At 31.8% G+C, this 25,412-nt stretch overlaps 1 protein-coding gene across 12 annotated transcripts in view; it reads right to left on the bottom strand.

Annotated features, from left to right (window-relative positions):
- LOC129949694 (uncharacterized) overlaps window positions 1–22,122 on the bottom strand; it is a 48,790-nt gene extending 26,668 nt beyond the window's left edge. For 2 of the 12 annotated variants that reach the window (XM_056061295.1, XM_056061296.1), the window contains exons 1-2: window positions 19,864–21,995; window positions 10,258–10,284 (exon numbers count right to left, since the gene is read on the bottom strand). In XM_056061295.1, the coding sequence (XP_055917270.1) occupies window positions 10,258–10,284; window positions 19,864–20,792 (956 nt within the window). In that variant the 5' untranslated portion in view covers window positions 20,793–21,995. Of the gene's footprint in view, window positions 1–10,257; window positions 10,285–19,863 lie in introns of all 12 variants that reach the window. The other 10 variants (XM_056061294.1, XM_056061293.1, XM_056061298.1 and 7 more) reach the window with 10 other exon arrangements.
- Window positions 22,123–25,412: the final 3,290 nt, after the last annotated feature.

The raw sequence follows: 25,412 nt of genomic DNA, 5'->3' as shown, positions 1-25,412 counted from the left end.
TTAACTTAGGAGCGTATTGGATGGATTTAAGTCTAAAAACAACAAAATAAATACTGGTGTGCCGCAAGGCTCTGTTTTTTCTCCGATACCTACTCTTTATTATTTTTACTACTGATTTCCTGTCTCCAAATTTTTTTGCCGACAATGGTACTTTTAGATCTTGATATTCTTTGCAGACTCACATCGATCTTGATTTGGAACAAAGACGAAATATGTCAAGCTCTTTAAATTCTGCTTTAATGCTTCGAAAACCCAATTCTACCTGGTACAGAACATCTTGGTGTTCACGTATTGTGGAAAAATGACACGAGACGATGTCTCTTCTTCTGTTCTGACTTTAATCAATAAACACTTTATACGTCCAACGCTCGACTATAACACCCATCTTTAGGTTGGTGCTCCCGTAACCAACTTCAGCCTCTCGGAGAGTTTTGAAAGAAGACCTTAATAACAACACTCGAAAATCATCGGAGTATTTCTTGCTTCAACCTATTGTGACGCTATTTTGACTCCTTTAATAATTCAAACGTAATACTCGCGCATCTAGGAATTGTCAACAGTTTAACCTTGGATCAAACTTCGGTCATATTGAGAAATACAGATATTCGTTTTTTAGCCGTACTAAGCGAATGTGGAATGCCATACCACACTCTGTCTTTCCCTGTTAGTGCAATATTTTAGAATTCAAAACCAATATACACCGACATCTATTTTCCCCAGTTTCGTGTTCGTATTCTTATAAAATGTTAAATTTTGGGCGAAATCATAAAAACGGTATAACTGACAGATCATCAAATTACATTCATTTCAGAATGTTTTAAAAATAAAGGGTACAAAAATTACGATTGCAAAATCGACAAGATATCATCAATTTTATAGCGATTCGAAAAATGAAAACTTTTTTTTGGTATCATACCGTACTTAGCTTTGACATTTACAAATGTCACAAAAGGAGTGTTTATGAACGATTTTAGGTTTGTTTAATTGGAATTTATTTAAAAACAGGAGCCAAATTTAAGTAAGGTGTTTTTGAAGTAACACATTGATATCGGCACTCTTAGTTTGTAACATTCCTTTAATTTAATATCAAACTGTCAATATTTAGCTACAAATTTGAGTTCACGGCGGCCCTGGTTTTTAGTTCTCATGAAGTTTGTTAAAGAAACACCCCTGGTTTTATATTATTTTGCACCTGTTTGATGTACCATGTATAATATTTATGATACCATGGTGAACTCTTTTTGGACTTACGGTGTGCTGCACTTAAATCAACCTCACTCGCAACTCAAGAAATAAAGTATCTTTTTTCTTCTTGAATTGAAATATACTACTTCAACAAGAAGCAAATGAAAATATTCATATACTAGGTGGGTAAGCATTTAATTTTTTCCAATTGGCAATTAATTAATCGAGCGTAGTCAAGCTCGAATATATAGATTTTGTTATTTTAATTGGAGATATTGGTGTGCAAAGGTATTTCTTGTTGTTGTTGTTGAAATTGCTACTTCATAAAAGAGGCATAGATACAAAAGTATCTTTCTAAATATATTTTTAGTAGACTCATATTATGACATGCAAAACAAGTTTTCTAGACTAAATGATATAATTATTGAAATTTTATGAATAATAATTTTTGTTCAAAGTCTTTTTGTGATGGATTTCAATGTATTTTTTGACACTATTGCTTTTGTGTTATGTGAGAAGTCATGCGGTCGGTAAATATCCTCAATGGAAATCGCTTTTGCTGATTCTTTTCTTTGAATTACTTGAACTTTTTCACAATTCTTTGAATTCGATTGGATTTTCTTTGAATTGACCAATCGATCGGTATTAAAGAAGGTGTTTTAAAGCCGATTAAGATATCTTTACATTTTCCAAGCAATTGTCAATTGAGTCTTCATAAAGAAAATGTGAGTTTGTAAAAATAGATAGAAAATGACTAATAGAAAAGAATTGAAAGACAAACTGGCATAAATGAAATTAACATAAAACAGATTCGATTACACAACTTAGCGACTTTGGGACCCCGTTCAAAGCGACGCGACGAAGGGCAAAAGCGACGGACGCCCGACAAAATAGTATAACATTGGCTTTTGAGTACCTTTAGTCATAAGCGGTTAAGTGACAGCTTGTCTGTTTGTTTGTTTAGGAAATACAAAAGACAGAAGCATTTTCTTTGAAGTCTACTGGACTTTCAATTTTAAAGGTGACAGTTCAAGATAATACAACAAGAAAAAAAAAGAATGCTGTCTATTTAAATGGAGTAAATGCGGAGCCTATACGAGAAGCAGTTAACTCCACTTAGGCGAAACAGTCAGCGCATTCAATTCAATCAAGTTTTAACTTTTACATATAGACAGGTTAAAAGTTTTGAAATGCGTGTGGAACTTGTTCAAAAATGTTACATGATATAATATGTTATTTGTTTAATTAAAATGAATTTTTTAGCAAAGCGTGATTCAAATTAGTGGAATTTACTTTGTTATGTTATAAAGTGTGACTGTAAATCTTTTGCTATTTTTAAGCTTTCTTGAGATATTCAAGCCCTAAGCTAAAATTGATTAAAGTGCTGCTTTTAATACTAAATTCATTTTATGATCTATTTATTACAGTGGTTTTCGCAGTTCGAGCTGTCAACGGTGTGCGTTTCAACTTTTCTTTTTAATTAAATATACACAAAATCAAAGAAAAACATTTGCCTATCTGTACACGAATTATGAACATTTAAATTTTTTCTACGTTTTGATGTTCTATGTTATTTCGATGTGTCAATGATAAATATAAGTTACAAAATTTTTTTAAAAGATTTCGTAAATAAATTGAAGCTATTGATTTTTATGATTTTTAATTAATTAATGATTAACTTGTTCATGCAATGTTTTCTATGTTTTTTGTTAACGTGATTTCACTGAAGCAAATCAAAGTTTTTAACAAAGTATCGGCAACAAGATTCTCAAACAAATGAATTTTTCTTAAAATTGCCTATTATAGTTTGAATAATTTTAAATTAAGTCATGCAATGTTTTCTATGTTTTTTGTTTACATGGTATCAATCATGTTACATTAACAAAAGAGTGTCAAAGAAATGGACTTTTTCTTTAAATTGTTAGACTAATTTCAAAGTTGTTCATGCAATGTTTTCTATGTTCTTTAAAACTTTAAAGTTAATTCTCTTGTTGTTTTTTTTTTTAATTTATAGTAGCCGGCCAATTAGTTCTCAAAAAATCATCATTAACAATAACATAGAAAATATATACATAATATCATATCTTATCAGTTTTATGTTTTTTTTTTTGATAATTGTTCATTAAATGTTGTGTTTTTTAATCAATTTCAATACATTGAGTTAAGATCCCTTTGAAAATGTTCAACATTATGGTTTCATTGAAACTAAAAACAAACAAAAGATATAGAAAACCTTTTATGAGTAAAAATACAAATATCACAGCTAATTAACAATAAATTCGTAAACAATTACAGAAAGGGCTTAATAACTATCAAGAAAGAAAGTTCCACACCAATAAAAAAAAACATAGAAAACATAGAATATTTAAAAAACACACTTCTATCCACAAATTGTACTTTTTTCACTACTTCGAAAGACTTACACGTTCAAGAATCTATAAACTTTAGATACATTTCAGTATGTACTTTTTTAAACTCCTCGTTGGCAACCCTATTTCAACACTATTTAAATGAGAAAACTCCTTATAAAACTAATTTAAAATAAAAATAATAACAACAAAAAAAATTAACTAACTTCTTAACTTTTAACCACCATATCACAACAGATTAATGTCGTACTTCGATAACCAATCAGCGGAAAAACGCTGAAAATTGATCGAACGATTGATTCAAATCGATCGCCGCCGCTGATGATCGCCCACCGGGCGCACCACCTCACCGCTATACATATACGAGTACCTATGCTTAATCGTATCTTTGGTCAGAATGAAAAGTAAGATCGCACACAGTTCAGCCCGCTTGCTGCGCCTTTGCCGCTACCATTGTCACTTTACCGTCGTCATCATCGCTGACGTTCTTGCTGCCGCACATTTAAAGTGTCTTGCTGCTGATTTTGATTTTGTGGTTTGTGCATAAGCCAACGGATCGACCGACCGACCGACGGCAACAACTTAGCTGTGCACCCTGTGCGCACTCGATCGAAATTATTATCTCAGATGATCAATCTGGTTGTGGTTCAAAAGTATCTATCTATAAATCTACATACATAAAGACTCTATAAGAAACTTAACTTGGCTTAACACTGGTTTTCGCTTTAAGTTGCGAACATTTGAGCGCGCGAGCGGCACACACCAAAGCCAATCATCAGCAGGCTTCCCGCCGCAATCTGTTTGTGGTCAGGGAAATTAATGAAAATGCATCAATATCAAATCAAAAACGGTCCGCTTCCCTTCCCGCATATCATTGGACTGAATTCAACTCAACGACGACGATGGCGATGATGATGATGAAAAGCGTTAAATTACCATAAAAACAAAAGAAGCGAATGTTTTGAAAATGCGAAGGAAAATTCTTTTGATGTTTTTAAACTGCCCACAAATCCAAAGCTTAAGTATTTTGTCCGCAAATTAAAAAAACAAAAATAAAACGATGTGAAAATACTCGTAATTCTTGTAACCACCCCAAAATGAAATATAAGCATCTAGATACGTTTTTATATCTTTTTACGAGTATCTACATATTTTAAGGATGGTTGCACATTATCACACTCGGGTAATTAAGTAAAGGTTTATTATTTTTTCATTTTCAATGAGCGGGAGATTAAAAAAGAAAGAAAATATCATATAATATTTTTAGGATATGAGAAAAATATTTTGGGATGATAATAATCCCGAAAAGGAAAATCTATACAAAAAGGGTTAGGATTTAGGTATAGATAGATACTTTTTCGGTCGGTTAACATTTGGTAAAAAAAAAAAACAAGGATAATCTTTTTCTTTTCTGATTTATCTGTAATAATAGCCAAGTGGAATTCATAACTCATTATAGGACAAGCTATGTTTAAATTTGCGGTTCAAAAGAATTATGAGTGTAAATAGGAATTTTATTTCTAGTCGATTAGGGATTATTATCGGTGGACCGAAAATTTCTCTAATACAATAATTAACAGCTTTTTTTTGTTGAGTTTTGAAAATTAAGTACAGAAAACTGTCAAGTAGGGTTTATTTGGTGAATATTTTCAGGGGCAGTGAGCAAATTATTGAAATTGGAAGTTTTTAGTAGGCCAAAGGTATTACGAGCTGATTTGATACTGTACCGTACCGGGTATTACCGACAGTAAGTGAAAAAATTGGCTTCTTTCACCCTAAACATCTGACAGCTGTCAAAATTCTCCTCTTTTTTAGGGTTGCCACCATAATCTGTTCAACAAATTATCATCGAATTTAGTCTTTGCAGAGTTTGTAATGTAATAGAACTGGTTTACCTGCTAAAGTTAACATAATCGGAAATGTTCGAATCAGAAAGTAAAACGGTTTAATTTTAATTTAAAAAAAAAATAATTTAAAAGAACCGTTTTAAGTAGAAACATGATATTTTAACCAAAAACGAACTGCTTTTCCTGTTTTAGCGAAGAATTTAAGGACATGAAACATATAAATGCAAATGTTGTTAATAATTTTGTATTATAATTTATATCTATGACACTTAAACTCCGTGAACTTTTATTTTTCCTAATAGAAAAGTGACTGTAAGCACATGTTATTCTATTGATTATTAAAAATTTGGAAGAAAAAGTAGACTTAAGTAGACAAATTGGCTTTGGCAAAGTGGCACTGAAATGCACTTAAAAATAAAATTTTAATTTCATTAAGACTTTCTATCAAATACTACCTTTTGAATACAATAGAATTCAGCCATTTTTACATTCTCAAAACAGACTTTTAGATGACGAAAAAATAAGATCATTAAGCAGAAATGAATATTTCAAATATTATTATTTGTTGGCTTGACTCAATCCCGTTTAAATTCTTATATGATTATCTGAAAGGTAAGTTTAAAAGTTTGAAGTTTATGGTAAACTTTTAATTTTACAACGAAACTTAACATTTTTTTTCACAAAATTGTGATATGAACTTTCCATAGGAAGATATTTCTCAGCTTTCAAGGAATCAAGAATCCACTATTATAGATTTTTGTTGAGAGAATTTTGTTTGTCCTCCATATCTCAAGAACTATCAAATAGTATATTGACGTTTATTTTTTTTGAAACTTTTATACAGATACTCAAAAGAATAACTTGCTTTTAAAATTCTGAATATTAAATTCTACACAAAATATCCACAATATATTGAAAGTCAAGAAATTTGTGTTCAAAATGATTACAAATTTAAAAATATTTAATATTTAATTTTAAATATACATTATACAACAAGTAACACCTATCGTTTAGTAGTAACCGTGGCATGATGGTTATAGTGCGTTGGACTGTCTGGTTAGATCAGTATTTATATTTCGACAGACATATAAATGCTGCTCTGACCAGGGCCAGAGGAGCCTTCGCTCTGACGAAACGGCTGTTTTTTAGCAGTCGGCTTGACCCCAGAGTGAAGGTAATTTGCTACATGGCCCTCATACGGCCAATGATCGTGTATGGTTGTCCTGTGTGGTTCAACGTTGCCCCTTCCCAGATAGAGAAGTTTCGGGTGTTCGAGCGGCAGTGTTTACGACGCTGTACCGGCTTATATCGAACAGCCGAATCTTCTTATGTGCATTACTATTCCAACGAGGTCCTATACAACGGGGCTCGAATCGACAGAATTGACAATTTCGTGATAAAACTCGTTCGAGGTCACATTGCAAAAGTTATGTCTTCGACCAACAGTTTAATTTTCGGGGCGTTCTATCCGAACGACGAGTATTTTGAAAGTGCACGCTTGAGAGGGTTCATTCCACCAGAGGCATTCCTCTTTTTAGACAAATGCGGTCTGATACAGGATAGATTGGCAGTTCCGTTAATCTACCACGTCAGACGAAGAACCGTGGATAGGCGACTCCCGTACAGTGGGGACGTCATGGCACAAGGCGGAGCGGAGCTCCTTCGGTTCAGTAGAGCAGTGTCCGAACGGGACCGAACTGATAGGGTGAATCAGGAGAACCAGTTTTGGTGGCTTCAATCGGCACTTGATAATGAGTAGTCGGGATGGGGTTCTAAGCCTTGGCCGGCTTACATACTTGTTTTATAGTTTTAGGGTTTAGTTTTTAAGTAGAATAGGCATGGTGGCACAAAAAGAAATAGAAAAAAAAAACATACTGAAACAGACGATGTAATTGAGACTCTGGCAAAAATCTTAGATCCATCAAATGTCAAAACCATCCGTCGAATTAAAGCTGCCATATCTGCTCACCAGAAGTTTGATAAAATTTAATTAGTTTAGTTGCTATAATTGCTATCCTTCCATTGATAAACAATGTAAAATGTAAATAATTTAAAATGTAAATAATTTTCTTAAGTCTAGTAAATTAAAAACGGCATCGTATGGTATGGATACCCTGATGCCTTAAATAAGTAATTTATAAATTTATTTTGTAAGGTACTTCAATAAATAAATAAAATAAATAAATAAAAAAAATACAAAAAATACAAAAAAAAATAAAAAAAGAACATTAAAATAAAAAAAAAAACATGGAATCAAAAAAAAAATAAAAAAAAGACAACAAAAATGTTAGATAGTTAGATTTGCCGCTGTGGTTCTTCTAGTTTTAATAGGTAGAATAGGTAGTTTAAGTTAGTTTTAAGTTTTATATTAAGGACCTTATTTTAAGTAGTTTTTAAGTAAAAAAAAAAAGATCTTGATATTAGTTTTTTTCAAAATTTTCTAATAAATACAGAAATAAATAAAATATAAATTGAAGTTAAATAGATCTTAGGGCCGAAAGGCATTAGTATTAAGTGTTATAGTTTAACTTAGAGTGTCCGTATGGGACCATTAAGTTAGTTGTAAGTTATGGATAATTAGGCTAGTTTTATGAATTTTTGTCTAGCTTTACGATAGGTTTAAGATTGAATAAATAAAAATGAATTAAAAAAAAAAAGTGCGTTCGACTGTCATGCAAGGGGTCTAGGGTTCAATCCCTGCCTGTGCCACCTTAATTTAAAAAAATTAATTTTCGCGGGTATACTGCCTCTTGCGAGGAATTGACACATCCTTCAAGAGTAATTCTTGATTCAGCCTAAAATTTTAGGTCCCTTCCATTCCTGACAACAGTACCCGCACACAGGAATGGTTGAGAGTTGTAACTCACTATGCCGTGGTTCACAACGGACTGTTGCGCCACCCAATGATTTGATTTGATTTGAACACCTATCGTTGTTGGTTACTCGCATGCTGTATTTTCAAATAAATTTGGTAAGCATAAGAAAGGTTTTGGTCATACAAATTTAAAAGATACGACTTATGTTGTCGTGGACTTTAAAACTATTAAGGGTAAACGACTCTTTCATACATTATTAAAGCAAAATTAACCGATTCAGCGCAAGCAGTGAAAGCTTTCAAAAGGGGGTAAAATACCCGATTTTGAATCAATATTTAGTTGTACTCTACTCGTATTATTTGCAGTGATGTTAAATAGTCTAAAGCCTTACTCCATAAATGGACATTGAAAGAATTTTTAAAATCGGTCCTGTAACAACTGAGATTAGCGCTTTCAAACAAGCAAGCAAACAAACAAACAAACTCTTCTCTTTTACAAAGAATTTTGTAGTATAGATTATGATTTTAAAAATTGTTAAAATTATTGATAATTGTTCTTATTTTAGAAAAAATATAAAACAATTGAGAAAATAGTAACATAAATTGTTAAAAATTATTTTTCGACTTGAACAGCTCTTAGAAGAACACCCTATCTTTCTACTTTTCTACTTTCACTTATGATTTATATTGCTGTTGACAATTATAGTAAAATTTGACGGTTTTTTTCCAAGAATGTAAAAGTTACAAAAATACTACTTAAGTGTTTCTAAGCTTCGATTCAGTGTGACTATCAGTTAAAAACTTCTTTCATTTGTTTAATTGCTCTGATATTTTTTTCTTACACATTTGTTGTATAGCAAACATTTTTGTAATTTAAGTTTTTTTATTTTTCACCTTTTTCTTAGTTTAAAAACTCCTTCTTTATCCTATTTACTATGAATAAAATTCGTGAATTTTAATTCAAATCATGATGTACACTCGGGCGTATCCGTACTTTTTTGTATTTCTCACACACATTACATTAACCTATTTTTATTTCATTTGTCTTTACCAAAAAAAGTTAATGAAAATATACTTTTCAACTGTTAAGACGCAAATGGAAAATTTGAATATTAAATTAGACCTGACTATGATAACAAAACGAACAACTGTCAAATAAAACTAAAACTATATGAATTGAAGATTAAATTTGTAAATATAAATATTGCTAAAATTTGGTTTATTTTATTATTAAACTAAATAAATAGATACATTTGTAAAATTTGTATGAAAAAAGTTTTGTGCAAAATAAAAAAAGAAGTTAAATAAATACTTAAATACAAAAACTAAAAATAGATAAACAAAAATCTATCTTTTTTGATCGTCCGTAGGGAATCAAAGAACAGCTCAGCTCACAGGGATGTAGTCCGTTGAGCATGAGGAAATCAAACCTTTTTTATTTTAAGGTGTTTTTTTAATTATTTTTTATAAATAATTAGATTAAATTTAAATTAAAATGTTCAACATTTATACACAACAAAAAGAAATTTAAATATATTTAAAAACCAATTTGTTTAGATATATATTTTTACCTTTACCTTTATCCTTTATTGCTAAGAAGTTATTAGATACGCATTGAAATATTTAAAAACCAAAAAAGTATATAAAAAAGATATTCACAAAAGTTATAAAAACAAAAAACAAAACACATTCATCCTAATTAAATAAATCTACATTCACCATTGTTGTTCTTGTTAAAAAATTAAAATATGGTATTGAATAGGTATTTAAAGTAAACAATATTTTTTCAAATGTGTTTCTTTTTAAATGTTGTTTTTCTCAATGTTTAACTCTGCATTCCATTTAAAATGATTTTTTTAAGTTTTTTGTTTTTGTTTAAGTCTACATACCACACCCCTGGTCTGATTGTTCACCCCCTTCCGGCGGACGATCCACACACAGTTTAATGGCGGTACTATTTTATTTTTTTTTTTAAATACAACTCTTAAGGAGTTTAATTTGTTTATATAATTTTTGTTTTGCAAGTTAGAATTTTGTTTACCTCTCAGGTGGCTTGATTGATAAGCATCTGTAATTAAAAAAAAGAAAAAATCGGCCGTTCGGTTGAATGAATTATTTAGGTTGTAAGCTAAATAAAAAAGTTAAAGAAAATATTGAAGCAAATACAAAACAAACAAAAAAGAAATAAATGCAAAAACAAATGAAAGCTTAAGTTTAGAAAAATAAAAAAATTGCAAGGAAGTAATTTTTGATTAACTTTAAAAATAAGAACAAAATATATGAAAAACATAATTAGCATGGATTGATGGATGGAGTTCGACAATAAAAATGTACAAGTTCCTGGTGAGTCTAATAATAAGAGTCCTTCTCTTCTTTTTTCAACGAAGACGACAACGTTGACGAAGACGATGGTGATGACGATGACGAAGACTTGCATATTATGCACTTCCAAAGGTACCTAATTCAATGTGGCATAAAAAACAGAGGCAAAGGTATGAAATAAGCTTCGAGGGATACCTTGAGGCTTTGCATCTCGCATGTATCGCTTACAAAAATTTTATTTGCAAAAACGGAAGGATAAGGGTAATAAAGGCAAAGGTGCAGACTGTGTTATTATCGTATAGGCAGCTTTCTGCTGTATACAGCTTTGAGCGCAATTGAAGTAAAAATATTATTAAGAGATTGGTTTCGAGTACGTCTATAGCTTCATATATATGTACCCTGTATCTATATAGATGTAGACTTTACATTACTTTTAAGTGAAATATCAGTTGGTATGTTTGGATGTTGGATAAGTGATGAAAACTTAATTAAGAGTTTGGTATTGGAATGAAATATATCGAGGCCAAATGACCGGAAATAAATAAAATATGTAATTGAAATTAAATCGTTTAAAGAAATTAAGAGAAAAATATGTTTATAAATATTAAGAAATAAAAGAAATTGATAACTTAGTGAATTATAATGTTTAAACTATTTTCAAAGAACTCAAAAGGAAGAAGTGGTTTTGATTGAGTATTTTTTGCCATAAATTAATGACATATGAGTCCATATTTGTATCAAATTTAAAGAGTCCTTAGAGTGGTTAAAAAAAGCACAACATTGGTTTTTGAAGACAGAAATGCCATTTAAACTCCTTGAACTATTAATTTTGTGTTAATGGGAGCAGGACCCTTTTTTATTAGGCCTAATTTAAACTACAAAGAAGACTTATTTTTAACTTACAAATTAAGTAACCTACTGCTAAAGGAGAAGCTGGTATTTGGGGAAAGTTTTGGAGATGAAATTTTAAGCAATAAGTGCTTTAAATTGAAATCATAATTTTTGTGAATAAATTTTACATTCTGTTGCATGCGAGTAATTGGGGGGGTTGAGAGATAAAATAGATGAATATTTCTCAAACTGCAAGTGTTTAAGAAAATGGAGTAGTAAGGATTTCGACAGTTAAAAGAGTTCGAAAAAAAGGTGACAAGCTGTCAAATGTCTCTCAGAGCTTTAATTAAGGCTAATCGAAAAAAAAACGTTTAAGAAGGTTCAATTTTTCAATTCTTGAAATATGAAATATCAACGCCTTGATAAGAAGATCACACTCGAAAAGCGTATATTCGTAATTCTTGGTACAAACTTTTCTGATTCAAACATTCTAATATACATAAATGGTTTTGAAGTTCCCTAAATATTAATATAAATATTAGTTTCTGTTTTATTATATAGAAACAATTCTTAAGGGTATCAAGTACCCTTAACTCAAATAAAATATTATAATACTGGAAATGTAATAAAAGACTAAAATTTATAAAAAACTTGGAAAATTTATTATTCAAAAAATTAATTAGTTCGAAAATTTAAATATTTGAACAAATTATTTTAAAACTTAAAGTCATTAAGGATAAATTCTTTTCACTAATTAAGTATTTAAGTTATATATTTAAATGTAAATATTGGTTAATTTTGAAATTACTTCAAGACTGTAGGACAACGTTTAGGTTATAAGGCGCCAGTTATAGCTATCATTGGTTTTCATCATTGAAATCAAACATTTGAATTTTTTTGGCAGGTCGTTTAAAGCTTTCATTTGAAATTTCTGTCATTGAAAAAAATGTCCTGAATGAAAACCACCGGAAAATGTTAATTGACAGAAATCTGTCATCGGAATTGCGTGAAATTAGAACACAAATCAGTGGAACGATTCGTATCACTTTTGAACATAAAAGTATCAGTTGTTCAGGAAAATTCGTTCGGCAAATAGAAAGATACATTTTTAGAGAATAATAGATGCGTAATTACATTTTTTTTCTCCAAAAACAATTCTTTGTATGATTTCCGATCAATTTTCATATCTAATCAAAGTGAAACACCGCCAAATATCGATTCAAAAAATTTTTCGGATCGATTTCAATGATAGCTATAAGTGGCGCCTAAAAACGGAGACAGTAACAAACCAAAAACAAATGTTAATTTTATTTATTATACATTTTGGATATTTATATTGATAAAATTTATAGAATATTTCTTATTGACGAATATCAATTTTTTCCATCAAGTCGTAGAAGAATTAGGTCAAAAACGGAAAAATAAAAATGCATTAGAAAACCTAACTTCAATCGTGAATAATTTTTAAAGAATTAAAATTAAGCAAACATTTTAAAAGACCTTCAATTTCTTATTTAGTTCCAAAGTTAAAAAGCGGAATTGAGAAATATCAATTTTGAAAATTAGTTACGTGGAAACAGTTTACGTTTAAACCTTTTTTTGTTTCATCTAGAAAATAGTTGATTTAGCTAAAACATTCATAGAAAACCTCGAGAGTTTGATATCGATCTTTTGTAAGTATTGTACGGGACGTTTAGGATAAAATATGAATATGAACTATATAAGACCTTAAGCCGTTGCTATAGTAACACATTATTTACAGACTCATTTAAAAATTCTGCAATGTAAATTGTAAATCAGGTGTTGACGAAGTTAGAACAAGTTTAAAAGACACAATTCAACGTTTGTTTTAAAAGTCAGGATAGGTTTATGATATTTGAATTCTATGTACAAAAATACTGTATCAATTTTGGTAACGTTTTTCTTATTGTTAAAAAATATACACTTTTTACCACGAAATGGTAAATAGTTAAAATTGGTATTTAACTGCTTAAGTTACCTGAGGGATAGAATACCAAAAAGATTGGCGTTCGAATTTATTTTATTACTAAAGTGAAGGGTTTAAGATTTGTTAAAGAAGGAAGGAGTCTAAATGTACTTAATTTTCTGTCTGCAAACATATTTTGAAAAACAAGACAATTATGAAAAGTACCTCCCGTCAGTAAAAAAAATCCTTATCAATTGTTCGTTGCTTTCTTTAGCTCAAATAATTTTTGTCAAGCTTTGAAATTTGTTTGGAGGGGAAGGGGGACTTTGAGTCAACTTGGTTCAAGTTGTTGTGTTGTGGAACAATTTTTTTTAGCTATTGATGGGCTTAGTAATTTCATATGGATCGCTTGTGTAACTAAATATTCCAAGGAATTACATTTTTTAATAAATGCAGAAGTTTCGAAAAAATAAGCTAAAAACGTATACAGAAAATTAAACAATAAAAATTACTTTCAATATGAAAAAAACAAGAACACTACAGTTTTTGAAATTTATTTTTAGTTATGAAAGAGAAATAGAGAACTTCAATAAACATGCGTATATTTTGAAGGATTTCTTTTAAAATGTTAAACATTTAAAGTGAAATTATCAGCAGGTTTTTAGTACATGATATCCAACGAAATTTATTTATTAATTTTACCCGATTTGAACGTTAGCCTTGCCCCAAAAAACTAGCTTCACAATCAGTTCTGCTTAATCAGTTCTTTAAATTTAAATGCCAGATTGATTGACTGACTCTTGATGGTTTTAATTGAATTGACTTCTTCTTCTAGAAATAAACCTGTGTATTTATTTATTTTTCTCTACATTTCTGCTTCCAACGTTTAACTTCCCATAAATCAATACAGAACCTCTCTTTTAAGTTTCAAATAAACTTCAATTTACTTTTTCACTCATATCATAACGCACGCAATTGAAATGCGTCAAATCCAATATCAAATAATTTCACTCTAAAAATAAACATTTCATAGGTATACAAAAACTGAATTACATTTAAAATTCTCATTTCCTTTTTCCGGTCTACGAGTATACAGCTAACTTCATTTTACCCATAGCTTAATCGCGTAAGTATAAATACTAAGCTTTAAATTATTATTATTGAAGAAGAAAAAGGAACAATTCCTACATTATACGAGTACACACAGCCTTTTATTTTACTTTCAAGAATGGTAAAGGCTGCAGGCAAGAGATATATGCAGGTACTCATAATGTGTGATGGTATAAATTTATAACTCACCGGAAGTACGCAATGCAATCGAATATAAACTCCTTCAAAGTTAAAATTATAAAAGGAGAAGAAGGATATAAAATGCAATAAGCTATATGTTCTAGCCCACCTACCTAGAGTCAAGTTAACGGTTATATTGTTATAAATTTTTGAATTTTTGCTATACTCGCATGAAGCTTTAAAATGGCAAGTCAAAGTGTTTCCTGCGAAAATGTTACACAAAATGCAATTTCAGACAAACTATAGACTTATCGACATTGCATATGGGCTGCAACGACTTCAGACTTTTGCAACGATATACGCCGCCCGTACGAAACATTGCAAAAAACATCATAGTAGCCCCATCATATCTACACATCATGTAAAAAGATACAATACCTATACTCAATTCATAGGTATGATGGTTTTTAAGTTTACCTGCGATGGGGTTTTGAGAATTCATTTATGGGTCTCCGTTTATTTTTGTTTCTTCTTTTTCTTCTTTCGAAAGGAAGAGGTATTATTATTATTGGAAGAAGTAACCAGTTGTTGATAGGTAACCTACACTTCAGTGTCTGTAAGTTAGTAACAACTTGGGGGAGAAAAAACCAACGATATAAAAGTATCTAAAGTTGTAGGTAGGTTATAACTTTGGCATAAAGGTAGGTTTAGGTACATTTTCATGTATGTATAGGTATAGTTTGAGTTTTAGTATACAAAAATATAAATTAATATTCTGTTAAATAATGTTTTCTTTATAAGGTGCATATTTATGTACTTATGTTGATACGTCCTTTCCTATAATTGCATCTACAAAAAGTTGCTTGCAACTTGCAACAGGTGTGTAATAAGAGCACATAATTTTTGATGGAACACCTCGTGATTTCTTTTTCTTTTCTTCAATTTCTTTATAGACTTATAGCTGACTAATAGCTACCTACTAATTTTTAAGTATAATTATGCTTCATTTGTTTAAATCAAGGAGTAGTCTCGTGTAAGTTTGTTTTTATTGATGTTTCACTCAGTTAAACATTATTTCAAAAAATGAGTTTTATAAACATGCAGTTGAACATTAAATTAATACACTGGACATTCTTATTACAGCTGAATTCATTTTAGATTAAACTTTTAAGAGAATAGAACGATTTTATGATTTCTTATGATTTTCTAAGCCTGCATTTTATTTAAAAGGAAACAGTTGAAAAGCTATTTTTATACTGATCAGCTTGAAATATTTAGTGTAAGTTTCAAAAGTTTCGAAAATAGGTTACAAGGTTATGCTTTGTTTTCAACACTTCTATTTAACCGATTGTTATTATTTGACAACTAATGTCTGCTTTTCAAACATTAATGATCTTGCTTAGGTTACACCTTTAACCTTCTTAGTGCTTATTTACACTTAACTTTATTTAAACTTATATAGAAACGCAATCTTTATAAATAAGTAGGTGTAGTCTTTATTTGAACAGAGAATTAAAAAATATATCAATGAATAAAGTTTTCTTTTTGCTTAATTCTTATCAAACATAAATAAAAGTTGGAACTCAGAGACAGCGCAAAGCATTATTTAGCTAACCAAAGAAATTTAGTAAACTTCAAGTTTTAAATTATTTCTGTATAGGAATTCTAGATGATCTGAAAAGAAGTTAGAATTTTTACTGAAGATTTTGAGTTATGTAATGTGACATTTTTGAGGACAAAAAGTTTTTGACTGTAGAAGTTTTTAAAAATGTTCAATTAATTGCTTTCAAACCATGGCGACTTATAATTTTCCTATAGAATAATTTTGTAAGCAAATCTTAGCTAGCAAACATTTATGATTGCTAAGGGTTCTGTAACTCAAAAGCAAAGAAGACAGTTGAAAGATGCCAAATAGTTTGAGAAAAAGTATGTTTGCAATAATTTTATTGTCGGGATTGGACCAAAGAAACAAAAAGCTTATAAATCGGAATAACACTGTTTCACTCGAAATTCCCGAAAAGCGATTTTGGGAGCTGTACCGATGCCGCACTAAATCTGTTTGCTTCGATCCTATAAAAGTTACATTGGGCGGAACTTCTCAGCAGCAGCAATAAGTCGAACTATGGTTTTTGTCATTTCAGCGGAACTATCAAAAATAGTCAATGATCAATAAGGTTTCGAAATGTATTATTTTGCTAGCCTTATTTGCTTTCGACAAATTTATATTTTCACCCGGGGCCCTACTTTGTAATGCGTTTCGAAAGCAAATATTTTTGAAAACGAATATTTTGTACTCTCTAATTCTAATCTAGTACTTACGGAATGACAAATCCGTATTCGGATTTTTCGTACCTGGCAATGCTTTCCGAATGTCATAAGCGTTCGAAAACGAACATTTTGTTTCTACACCAAGAGAGGTAACGAATTACAATTCGAAGGTCGTTTTTAAAGGACACAAAAGGAAAATTGTGTTAGGTTGTGTGAAATAGATAAAATATGTATACGTAAGAACATAATAATTGTATTCAACATTTAGGCAAATAAATTCCATTACAGTGAAACATCAGCGAAAAATGTGCATACCAAACAAAAGCAATTTGAAATTATGGTGGAATTCGTATGATTTGAAGGAAAAAAGTATATACCTTTGCAAAAGACAAATTTCGACACAAAAAACGAAATGACTATGAAAAAATTCAGATTAAACTTTCTAAGCTTGAATTAAGAAGAGAGATGAGACAATTGCAAAGCAGTGAAGTTTAAAAAAAGTCTTTTTTGTGATTTGTTTTGAATTTTTTGTTTGTATCAAAATCTCATAAAAGGTACTTCGAGACTAGGCAAATCTATTCGATAAATCGAAAAAGTACTAGATGATTGTTTTATTCGATTCGAATATTTTACAGAGTACGAATTCATAAACGAATCGAATCGGATTGGCTTTCGAAACGCATCACAGAGTAGGGCCCCTGCTTTTAATACGGTGATAAGTTTTGACGTAATCGAATTTCGAGCTGGCAGAACACCGTTTTACCGCACTTTTCAGGTGATTTTCTTTCCATATTGTTCAATTTCCTTCAACTGCCAAAGTTACAGAACCCGACGATGCTATAAAGTGACCTGTGTTCCAATTTTCAATATTTCTCAGATTTCAACACTTTACACTAAAAACTAATGTGCGAATACAAAACTGGTAATTTTTTTTAATATTAAATATAAATTCCATGTTCATATAGATAAAGAAAAGTTATTTTTTTTTATTATTTAGCAGGGTCGACGTTTTTTGTCTAAGTCATAAACAATCTTTTCGTTGAGTGGAAAATTATTGAATTACTGTCGTCGTTCTTAAAAAACTCTCGTAGTCAAATTTTGACGTTGTAACAATTAAAATAATTTGAACTGAAATAAGTTTACCAACCTTTTGCGCCATTTATAAAAATTATTAGTGTCATATTTCGCTATTTTGTGATTCTATCTTTAATACAATGAAAAGATGGTACATTGCTAAAATTACAATAGTTTAAAACTAGGACAAACCTAATTTTTGTATATTTGGTATCATTTTAAAATTGTACAGTGTCGAAATAAATGAGAATACTAAAATTTTGCTGCAATGTCTTTTTTTCTAATTTTCAAAATTACCCCAGTTTTGCTAAAAATGGTCTTGGAGAGTTTTCATTATAACGTCGACCTTAATAATTAGGCCGTGGTTGGAAGTAAGTTATCATACTTGTAATTTATGTATAGGGTCATTTTCCATATAATCGAATACTTTTTGGCTTACAAAAAAAGGAATCTTCAACTTTGAGGAAGCCGTGGAACATACATTTTTAATGTTAAGTTAATTTTTTATTAATTATAAAAACTGAAGAAAATCCAAATTCTCAAGTAATTGAACGCTAGTTTCCTATTTTCAAAATACAGAAATACAATTTCAGGCAGTTATTTTAATCTGTTAGCGTTATGACTAATATTATCCTTAAGCTTTCTTTTTTATTGGATATTTTTAACTTGTATCAGTTTTTAAAACATTTAGTGCCGATAACATTGCCTGTTTGGCTTTAAATATTAGAATCAGCTCAACCAAAATATCTGTAGCGTCAATTTCTATTAGTGTTTTTCGAAAACACAGAACTAGAGACAACGTTCGCCTTATATAGAAGTTCAGACATTCTGATGTCAATTCAAATTTGTGTTTTTAATTTTTGAAGAATTACAAAAACACTTACAACTCTTTTCCGCTTCGAAAAACTTTGTAGATTATCGAAAAACTTTGTGTCAACACTTTTTTAAGAACATCTAAAGAAAGGATTTTGGGGAAAAATGTTCGGTAATATTTAAGATGAATTTCTAAGTCATACATTTTTATAAATTCTACAAATGAATGGAAGCACTTGAAAAGATAATTTTGTTTAGTAGAAACTTTAAGGCTCAACATTTGTTGAAGTCATATCATTTTAAGACTTTAGGTAAAGTCTCATAATTATAAGCATAAATGATTTGAAATAAATATTGTTGTACTTGGGCCTAATTGAAATAAATTAGTAATATCTTTTCAGAACTTTTATATTTAATACATTTTCTAACTGTGTTTTACTCCTTTCAAAAATATCATACTTATTTTTAAAAAGAAATGTATTTCTAAAAATATTTATACGGTAGGATCTTATTTTAAATCACCAACAAAATAAAAAAAATAAATACTTAATAACACCAAATTGTGATTACAAGTTCAGAATCAAAGAATTAGACTAACGACTCGCATGAAATAGGAAGGAACATAAATATAAAACAAGCTTTGAACATATTCAAAAATATTATAAACCATATTTACATAAAATTCATTTCACAAATTACGTTTTTTTAGTCCAAAATTTATATTTTTAGATGTCTTGATAAGTTTTTAGAATCGATTTAGACTGATTTTCAATGAATGTATATATTTACGATATTTGAAAATTGTATAACTAAAACTTCTAGATACTTAAAATTTTCTAGGAACAAATTTTCATCCATCTAAGGCTACAAATTTCGATCAAAATTTGGTCTTGGCATCTTTTCCACTTGAAAAAATAATCTATACCTAAACTCCTACCACAGCACTTTTCTTTCTTCACTTTTAATTATTTATGTCGAGAATGAATGAATTAATATGAATGGAAAAATTTATGAAATATAATTGTGTCATAAAAAATTAGAACGAAATAGAAAAAAGATTACCACAACCAAAAGAAAAATATAAGAACAAACTTAGAAGAATTAATATAAAAAAAGAGATAAATTTGTGTTAAAAAATTAATAAAATTGTAATAAAATAAATAAAATCTTACGCACACGTACCTCGCCGTCGTGCAGTCCCTGTAGAGAACATCGAAATCCTTGCAGCACAACAGCTTACACCGATTGACGCCCGGCTGTATCGCCCCCAGGCCGCGCAATATCCGCACTTGTTCGACATTGCATACCAGCGGCACAATATCCAAACGCTTCAATTTCGTATAAACCGTATGTAAACCCCCAACCAAATGCTTGAGGAATAATTCGAACGCTTGCGGCAAACACAACATAGTTTCCCCGGATATGATAAACGCGGCAACTTTCTGTCCGCGATACTCCACCAGCTTGCACTCGTTCGCGCTCGGATCGGAGGTGGATATGGGCGGTGGACTGTTGTAGGATCGTGGCGGGACATGGTGATGTGCAGCGGCCATCAACTCCAAAGGCGATGCATGGTGCATCATTTGCAATGAGTTCAATAGCCCCAGGCTATGTGGTGGCAGACCGTGGGGCATTCGCGGCGGCATACCCGCCGGCAGGCCACCACCATTTGGCGGTGGACTGTGCTGATGGTGCTGCTGCATTTGCTGCATCATCGAGTGATTTAAAGCAGCGGCTGCAGCAGCCGCTGGACTTGGCGGCTGTGGATGCCGCGATGGTGACATTGAAGGCGGGGAACAACTTGAGGCGCGATTTCGATTTGGAAGGGGTCCACCGTTGGTGGGACCACCGCCGCCGCCATTTGGTGGCGTTTGTTGTTGCTGCTGTTGCTGTTGTTGCATCAGCATTTGATTCATAGCTGCAGCGGTATTATTGTTGAGCGTGTAATGCGGGCTCGAACGCTTATCGTTCGGATTGTTCATGGTTGTCGAGAGGGACGACGAGGATTCTAACTCACGCGGCGAGGCACAATTTATTGCTTGAACCGACTCAATTGAGGACGCGACACTATGTTCACTTGTGGTTGATAATGTGTCAATTGCAGAATCCATTCTATTCTAGCGGTTCACAAGGGGCTTTTATTTTTTCTTTCAATTTTTTAAATTTTAAATTCAATTCAAATTTTCATTTGTATTTATTTATTTTATTTTTAATTTAATTTAATTCAATTCATCACTTTAATTTTATTTTTATTTGAAAATATCACTCAAATAAAAATCAAACAAATAAACACATCCGTCTGGCACCACAAGTGCAATCGTAATGCAAATAAAAGCTCAACACAAACGAGCCAGAGCCAAAGCCAACAAATCCGAAACCGAATTCCGAATACGAATGTGAATGCGAATTGGAACGCAGAAGGCAGGCGGCAGAATGAGATTCAAAATAAAAATTTGCCACTATCAGCAGCAGTGACAAACATTTCCACAAACACACTCGACTCCAACAACTGTCGCCCGAATACGAATTCGAATAGCAATCGCATCAATTAAATCCACCACTGCCTTTGCCTTCGCCATCGACTATGACTACGACTACGCTACGATTTCAACATCGACATCCACAAATGACATTAAACACACAAAACAAATAATATAACGTACGTACGTACGAACGAATGAGCGGAAGAGAGATAATTATAAATGAAAGAGCAAGAACGAGCGAGATATAACGATGACGTTCCAATGGAACACGCAATCGGAACGGCAGACAATCGTCGTCGTCGTCGTCAGTGTCGCAATCGGAACTCGAACTGCTACTGCTCCAACGATGCCAAATCCAAAACCAAACCCGTCCTCGTCCTCACAATCGGACACACGAATCCACAGAAACAATTGAAATGGCAATTCACATTCACAGGACGACACAACACAACACACAAGGATATTGTACGATACGATACGATACGAATACGATAAAACGTATGACGGGGACAACTGCCACAGCCACTGCCGTACAAAACAGAAACAGAAATACAAAACACCGACACACCACCCGTACCGCACCCGGGGAGGCAGCAGCAAGCAGCAAATTAAATTGTACACAAACCCAACGCCAGCATCAGCGTCAACCAGATACCAGAGCTAGAGCCAGAACAACCCGTCAAGTCAACAACGGTAAAACGTTAACGAACGTAAAGCAAAATAGTATACAGTAGAATTTTGACTGTGAGCAGCAACGGAGAATGACGCGCGCGCTTGCTATTGCTACTCTCGCTCGCAATCGGAATGATATCTGATTACTGTTGGATCAAATGAGTGCTCAGTGCTCTGCCCTGTTAGTTCTGTTTCTTTGCCTTCATCACCCCCCTATTCCCCTTTTTCAAACTCTTCCTTCCCTTCGTTCCTTACTTCTGTCTGACGATGAGAAATGATTTCTCGAATTGTTCCTTCTCACTCTTCTACTACTTACTACTAGTAAATGCTGCTACCGATATGACGACAGAAACAGAAACAGATACGAAAACGACGACGATTACAGTCGTCCCGTCCACCTCATACATATCTAGCGCCGTCCCTGTTCGTTCGACGTTGGCCTCCGGTGTCGGTGTGTATCGTTTCATTTCGTTCGTTTTGATTTCTCACTGAGAACTGTTATGTTTTTTTTTTGCTTTTTCTGTTTCTGTTAGTTTCTTTTTGTGTATATTTCTCTTTTGGGTTGAATGTCTATTTGTGTATGAGTGGAAGAACTGTAAAATGCCATTTGTGTCTCATTGCTGCCGCGCCAATCCAAATTGGAATGTGAACGTTTTCTCTGTTACTCTCATTTAAATTGCTAGCGCCATCTCAATCTCTTTCGTACAAACTCTTCCACATTTATATATGTACAAATAAAAATTGTTCAAAAGGAAGATGGTAAAGAAAAAAACACAAAAAAATCACATACTCCTACATCCTACTTCTGAAGCTGATCCGATCCTTGTCCCCGACCTCCCCATTGACGACAGTCCCAGCACCAACTCCAACGACACTCTACCCTCATCCCATCAACCAAAAAGTAGAATGATAATTTTCCTAGAAGATGTGAAGAACCTTAAACTAATAAAAGAAGGAGGAAAACAAATTCAACTCCCTACATTTTTTTTTTGTTCCTTTGGTTTTCGTATTCGTATACGTTTACGTTTTCTTACTCTTATTGCCTTTGCGTTGGTGTTTTCGTCGTTTTGTGCTATTTGGAAGGAGCAAGGATTCAAGGAATTAAGGATGGAATGAAATGGGAAAATGTAGAAGTTGATGTAGATATATATAGATAAATATGAGAGAGCGCGCCGGGGAAGATTTTCATTACGAAAACGAAAACGAATTGTAATTTAGAAAGAGACAACAAATGTGTTATTCGTATTGGCTGTACTCACAGCGTGGGGGGTGATTTTCTTTTCTTGTTCTTTTTTGTTTTGGTTGAGTTTATTTTTGTTTTTGTTTCTTTTCTTGGTTTGTTTGTGGATTTCTCTTATTTCTGTTGATACGATTGTACCTTAGGAGTGTTTTTTTTGGAATTGCTGCTGCTGCCGCCTGGGGGGTGGTGGCAAAAGCATTGGCTATAATTTAATGCACACACATGCTTTTTTGTTGTTGTTGTTTTATTTTTGTACTTTTGGTTTGGTATGGTGGGGCAATGGGAAAGTGTATGAAGGTAGAGGAGGTTGTGTAGTTTTGGCTTGGGGTGGAGTAAAAAGAGACAAACCAATCGCAGTTAGCGAAACATATAAACACTAATATTATATGAAAATGGCTTTAAGTCAATTGTAGGTGAATATGTACAAATGCGATAAATAGTAGGTACCTAGATGTATGTAGATAGATTGGTAGTTCTTGATATACGTAATTTTGTATAGATAGGTACTAGGTACCTAGGCTAGGCACCTTTAGGCAGGTAGGTAGGTTAGGTTATATGCAATAAGGTGAATGCATAGGTTGGTATAGGTAAATAGATTAAGAAAGGATAATGGATTTAAGAGATATAAATGTGCCTATCTACTTAGGTACATAATATACTAGGTAGGTTTCTTGTCGTCTTTCTACTCTACCTATAGGTAAGTTTGGTACTATAACCTTAAGGTGGTCCTAGATGGACTGTAGGAACTGCCAAATTGATTTAAATTTGTATTATTTTAAATTTTAGGCCGGCTTTGAAAGATAATTATTTACCTACCTTTACCTTCTAGGTTACTCATAAACTTGATTTGATTGGTTTTATTACATTCCTGTGCTCGTTTCTTTGGCTCGACACCTAACCTATCTCTCCGCAGCCTTCTATTTAGTTATTTGATGCCTAGATAGATGTTATCGACACGAAAAGAAATATTTAATTTAGGTACCTAACCTACCAAGCTGATAAAAGATATAAACAGACTAATAAAGGCATTGCCAGTTTGAAATTTTATAGGAGGATTAAGCCCTTTTTCCTATGTACTTCATTTCTATTTTCTATGGAGCACTTTATATGCTATGCGAAATCCTTATATCATTACTTTACAATTTTGTATATACCTAAATCGAGTCGAACTCGATAATTCAGTAAAACAATACCTACCTAATTTAGCGTTTTGTGACCAATTCCTTCAATTGTTTGTTTCATTAAAATAAATAAAAATAAGAACCGGTTGCAATTTGACAAAGTTAAAGCCAGTTAAAGAAAGGAGACAAAGGAAGAATTTAAACCATTACCCTATATCTTCGACTTGAAATCTATGGTGTGTTGTATAAGTATAGCCAACTTGTTTGTTGGTACTCACTAACAGTTTGTGATAAGCATGACTGATACACCAGACATCTGTTTCCAATCACGAGCTGTTCGATTTCATTGTAAAATTGTAAACCGTTTGAGAGAGATTGAAGTTTTGTTTCTCCATATAGGTACATATATGTTTGTAAGTGTACTTATTTTTTTTTTTTTGTAAACTTTTCAGAAGTTAGGTACTCAATATTTTCGAGATTTTGTCCAACGTTCTGTTTAGATCTCATAAATATTAAGAGAGGGGAAGGGGGTTAGATTAATTTGCTTCTTTGAACTGGTCCTTTTAGATTTAGACACAAAATAATTGTTTGCTTTTGTAAGAAGCTAAATATTAATTATGTATAAACCTTAATAATCTCATTATGTTTCCAACTTGGATAATGGACTTTGGCATGAAAACAAACAACTCTTTTTTTCTAGCATAAGTATTTTGAACCGCATCTAACTTAACTGAGCGGATATAGATAGGACATTGTTTTTTAGGAATCAAAAAGAAGAACACGTTTTAGTAAAACACTTTGAGTAAATTTGTATAATAATAAAAGATACACTTTACTATAACAAAAATTTCTTTATTTCACTTTAGAATTTTGAAAAATATTTTATTTTCTATGAAATTTTTCAAAAAAATGTCTTTAAAAATTAAAAACCTCTTTGGGCGCTAATGTTCAAGGCTTTTGTCCCGTCAAAAAAAGTCAATTAAAAGTTTTATATTATTTGTTTGACCTCAAAGAAGATTCTTATTAATTAGTGTTTTCAATATTTCAATAAAATTTTAAAAGAATTGGACATTTCTTTCTATGTTTGTTTTTTAAACAGATCATAGTTTTTTTTACTGTAAGTAGTACCCGTATCGTGATGGTTAGTGCGTTAGACTGTCATGCAAGGGGTCTTGGGTTCAATACCTGCCTGTGACACCTAACTATTTTCACGGG

This window comes from Eupeodes corollae, chromosome 3 (genome assembly GCF_945859685.1).
Source record: "Eupeodes corollae chromosome 3, idEupCoro1.1, whole genome shotgun sequence".
Taxonomy (NCBI): domain Eukaryota; kingdom Metazoa; phylum Arthropoda; class Insecta; order Diptera; family Syrphidae; genus Eupeodes; species Eupeodes corollae.
The sequence above is the reverse complement of the archived record's forward strand: the minus strand, read 5'-3'. Positions and strand labels throughout refer to the sequence as shown.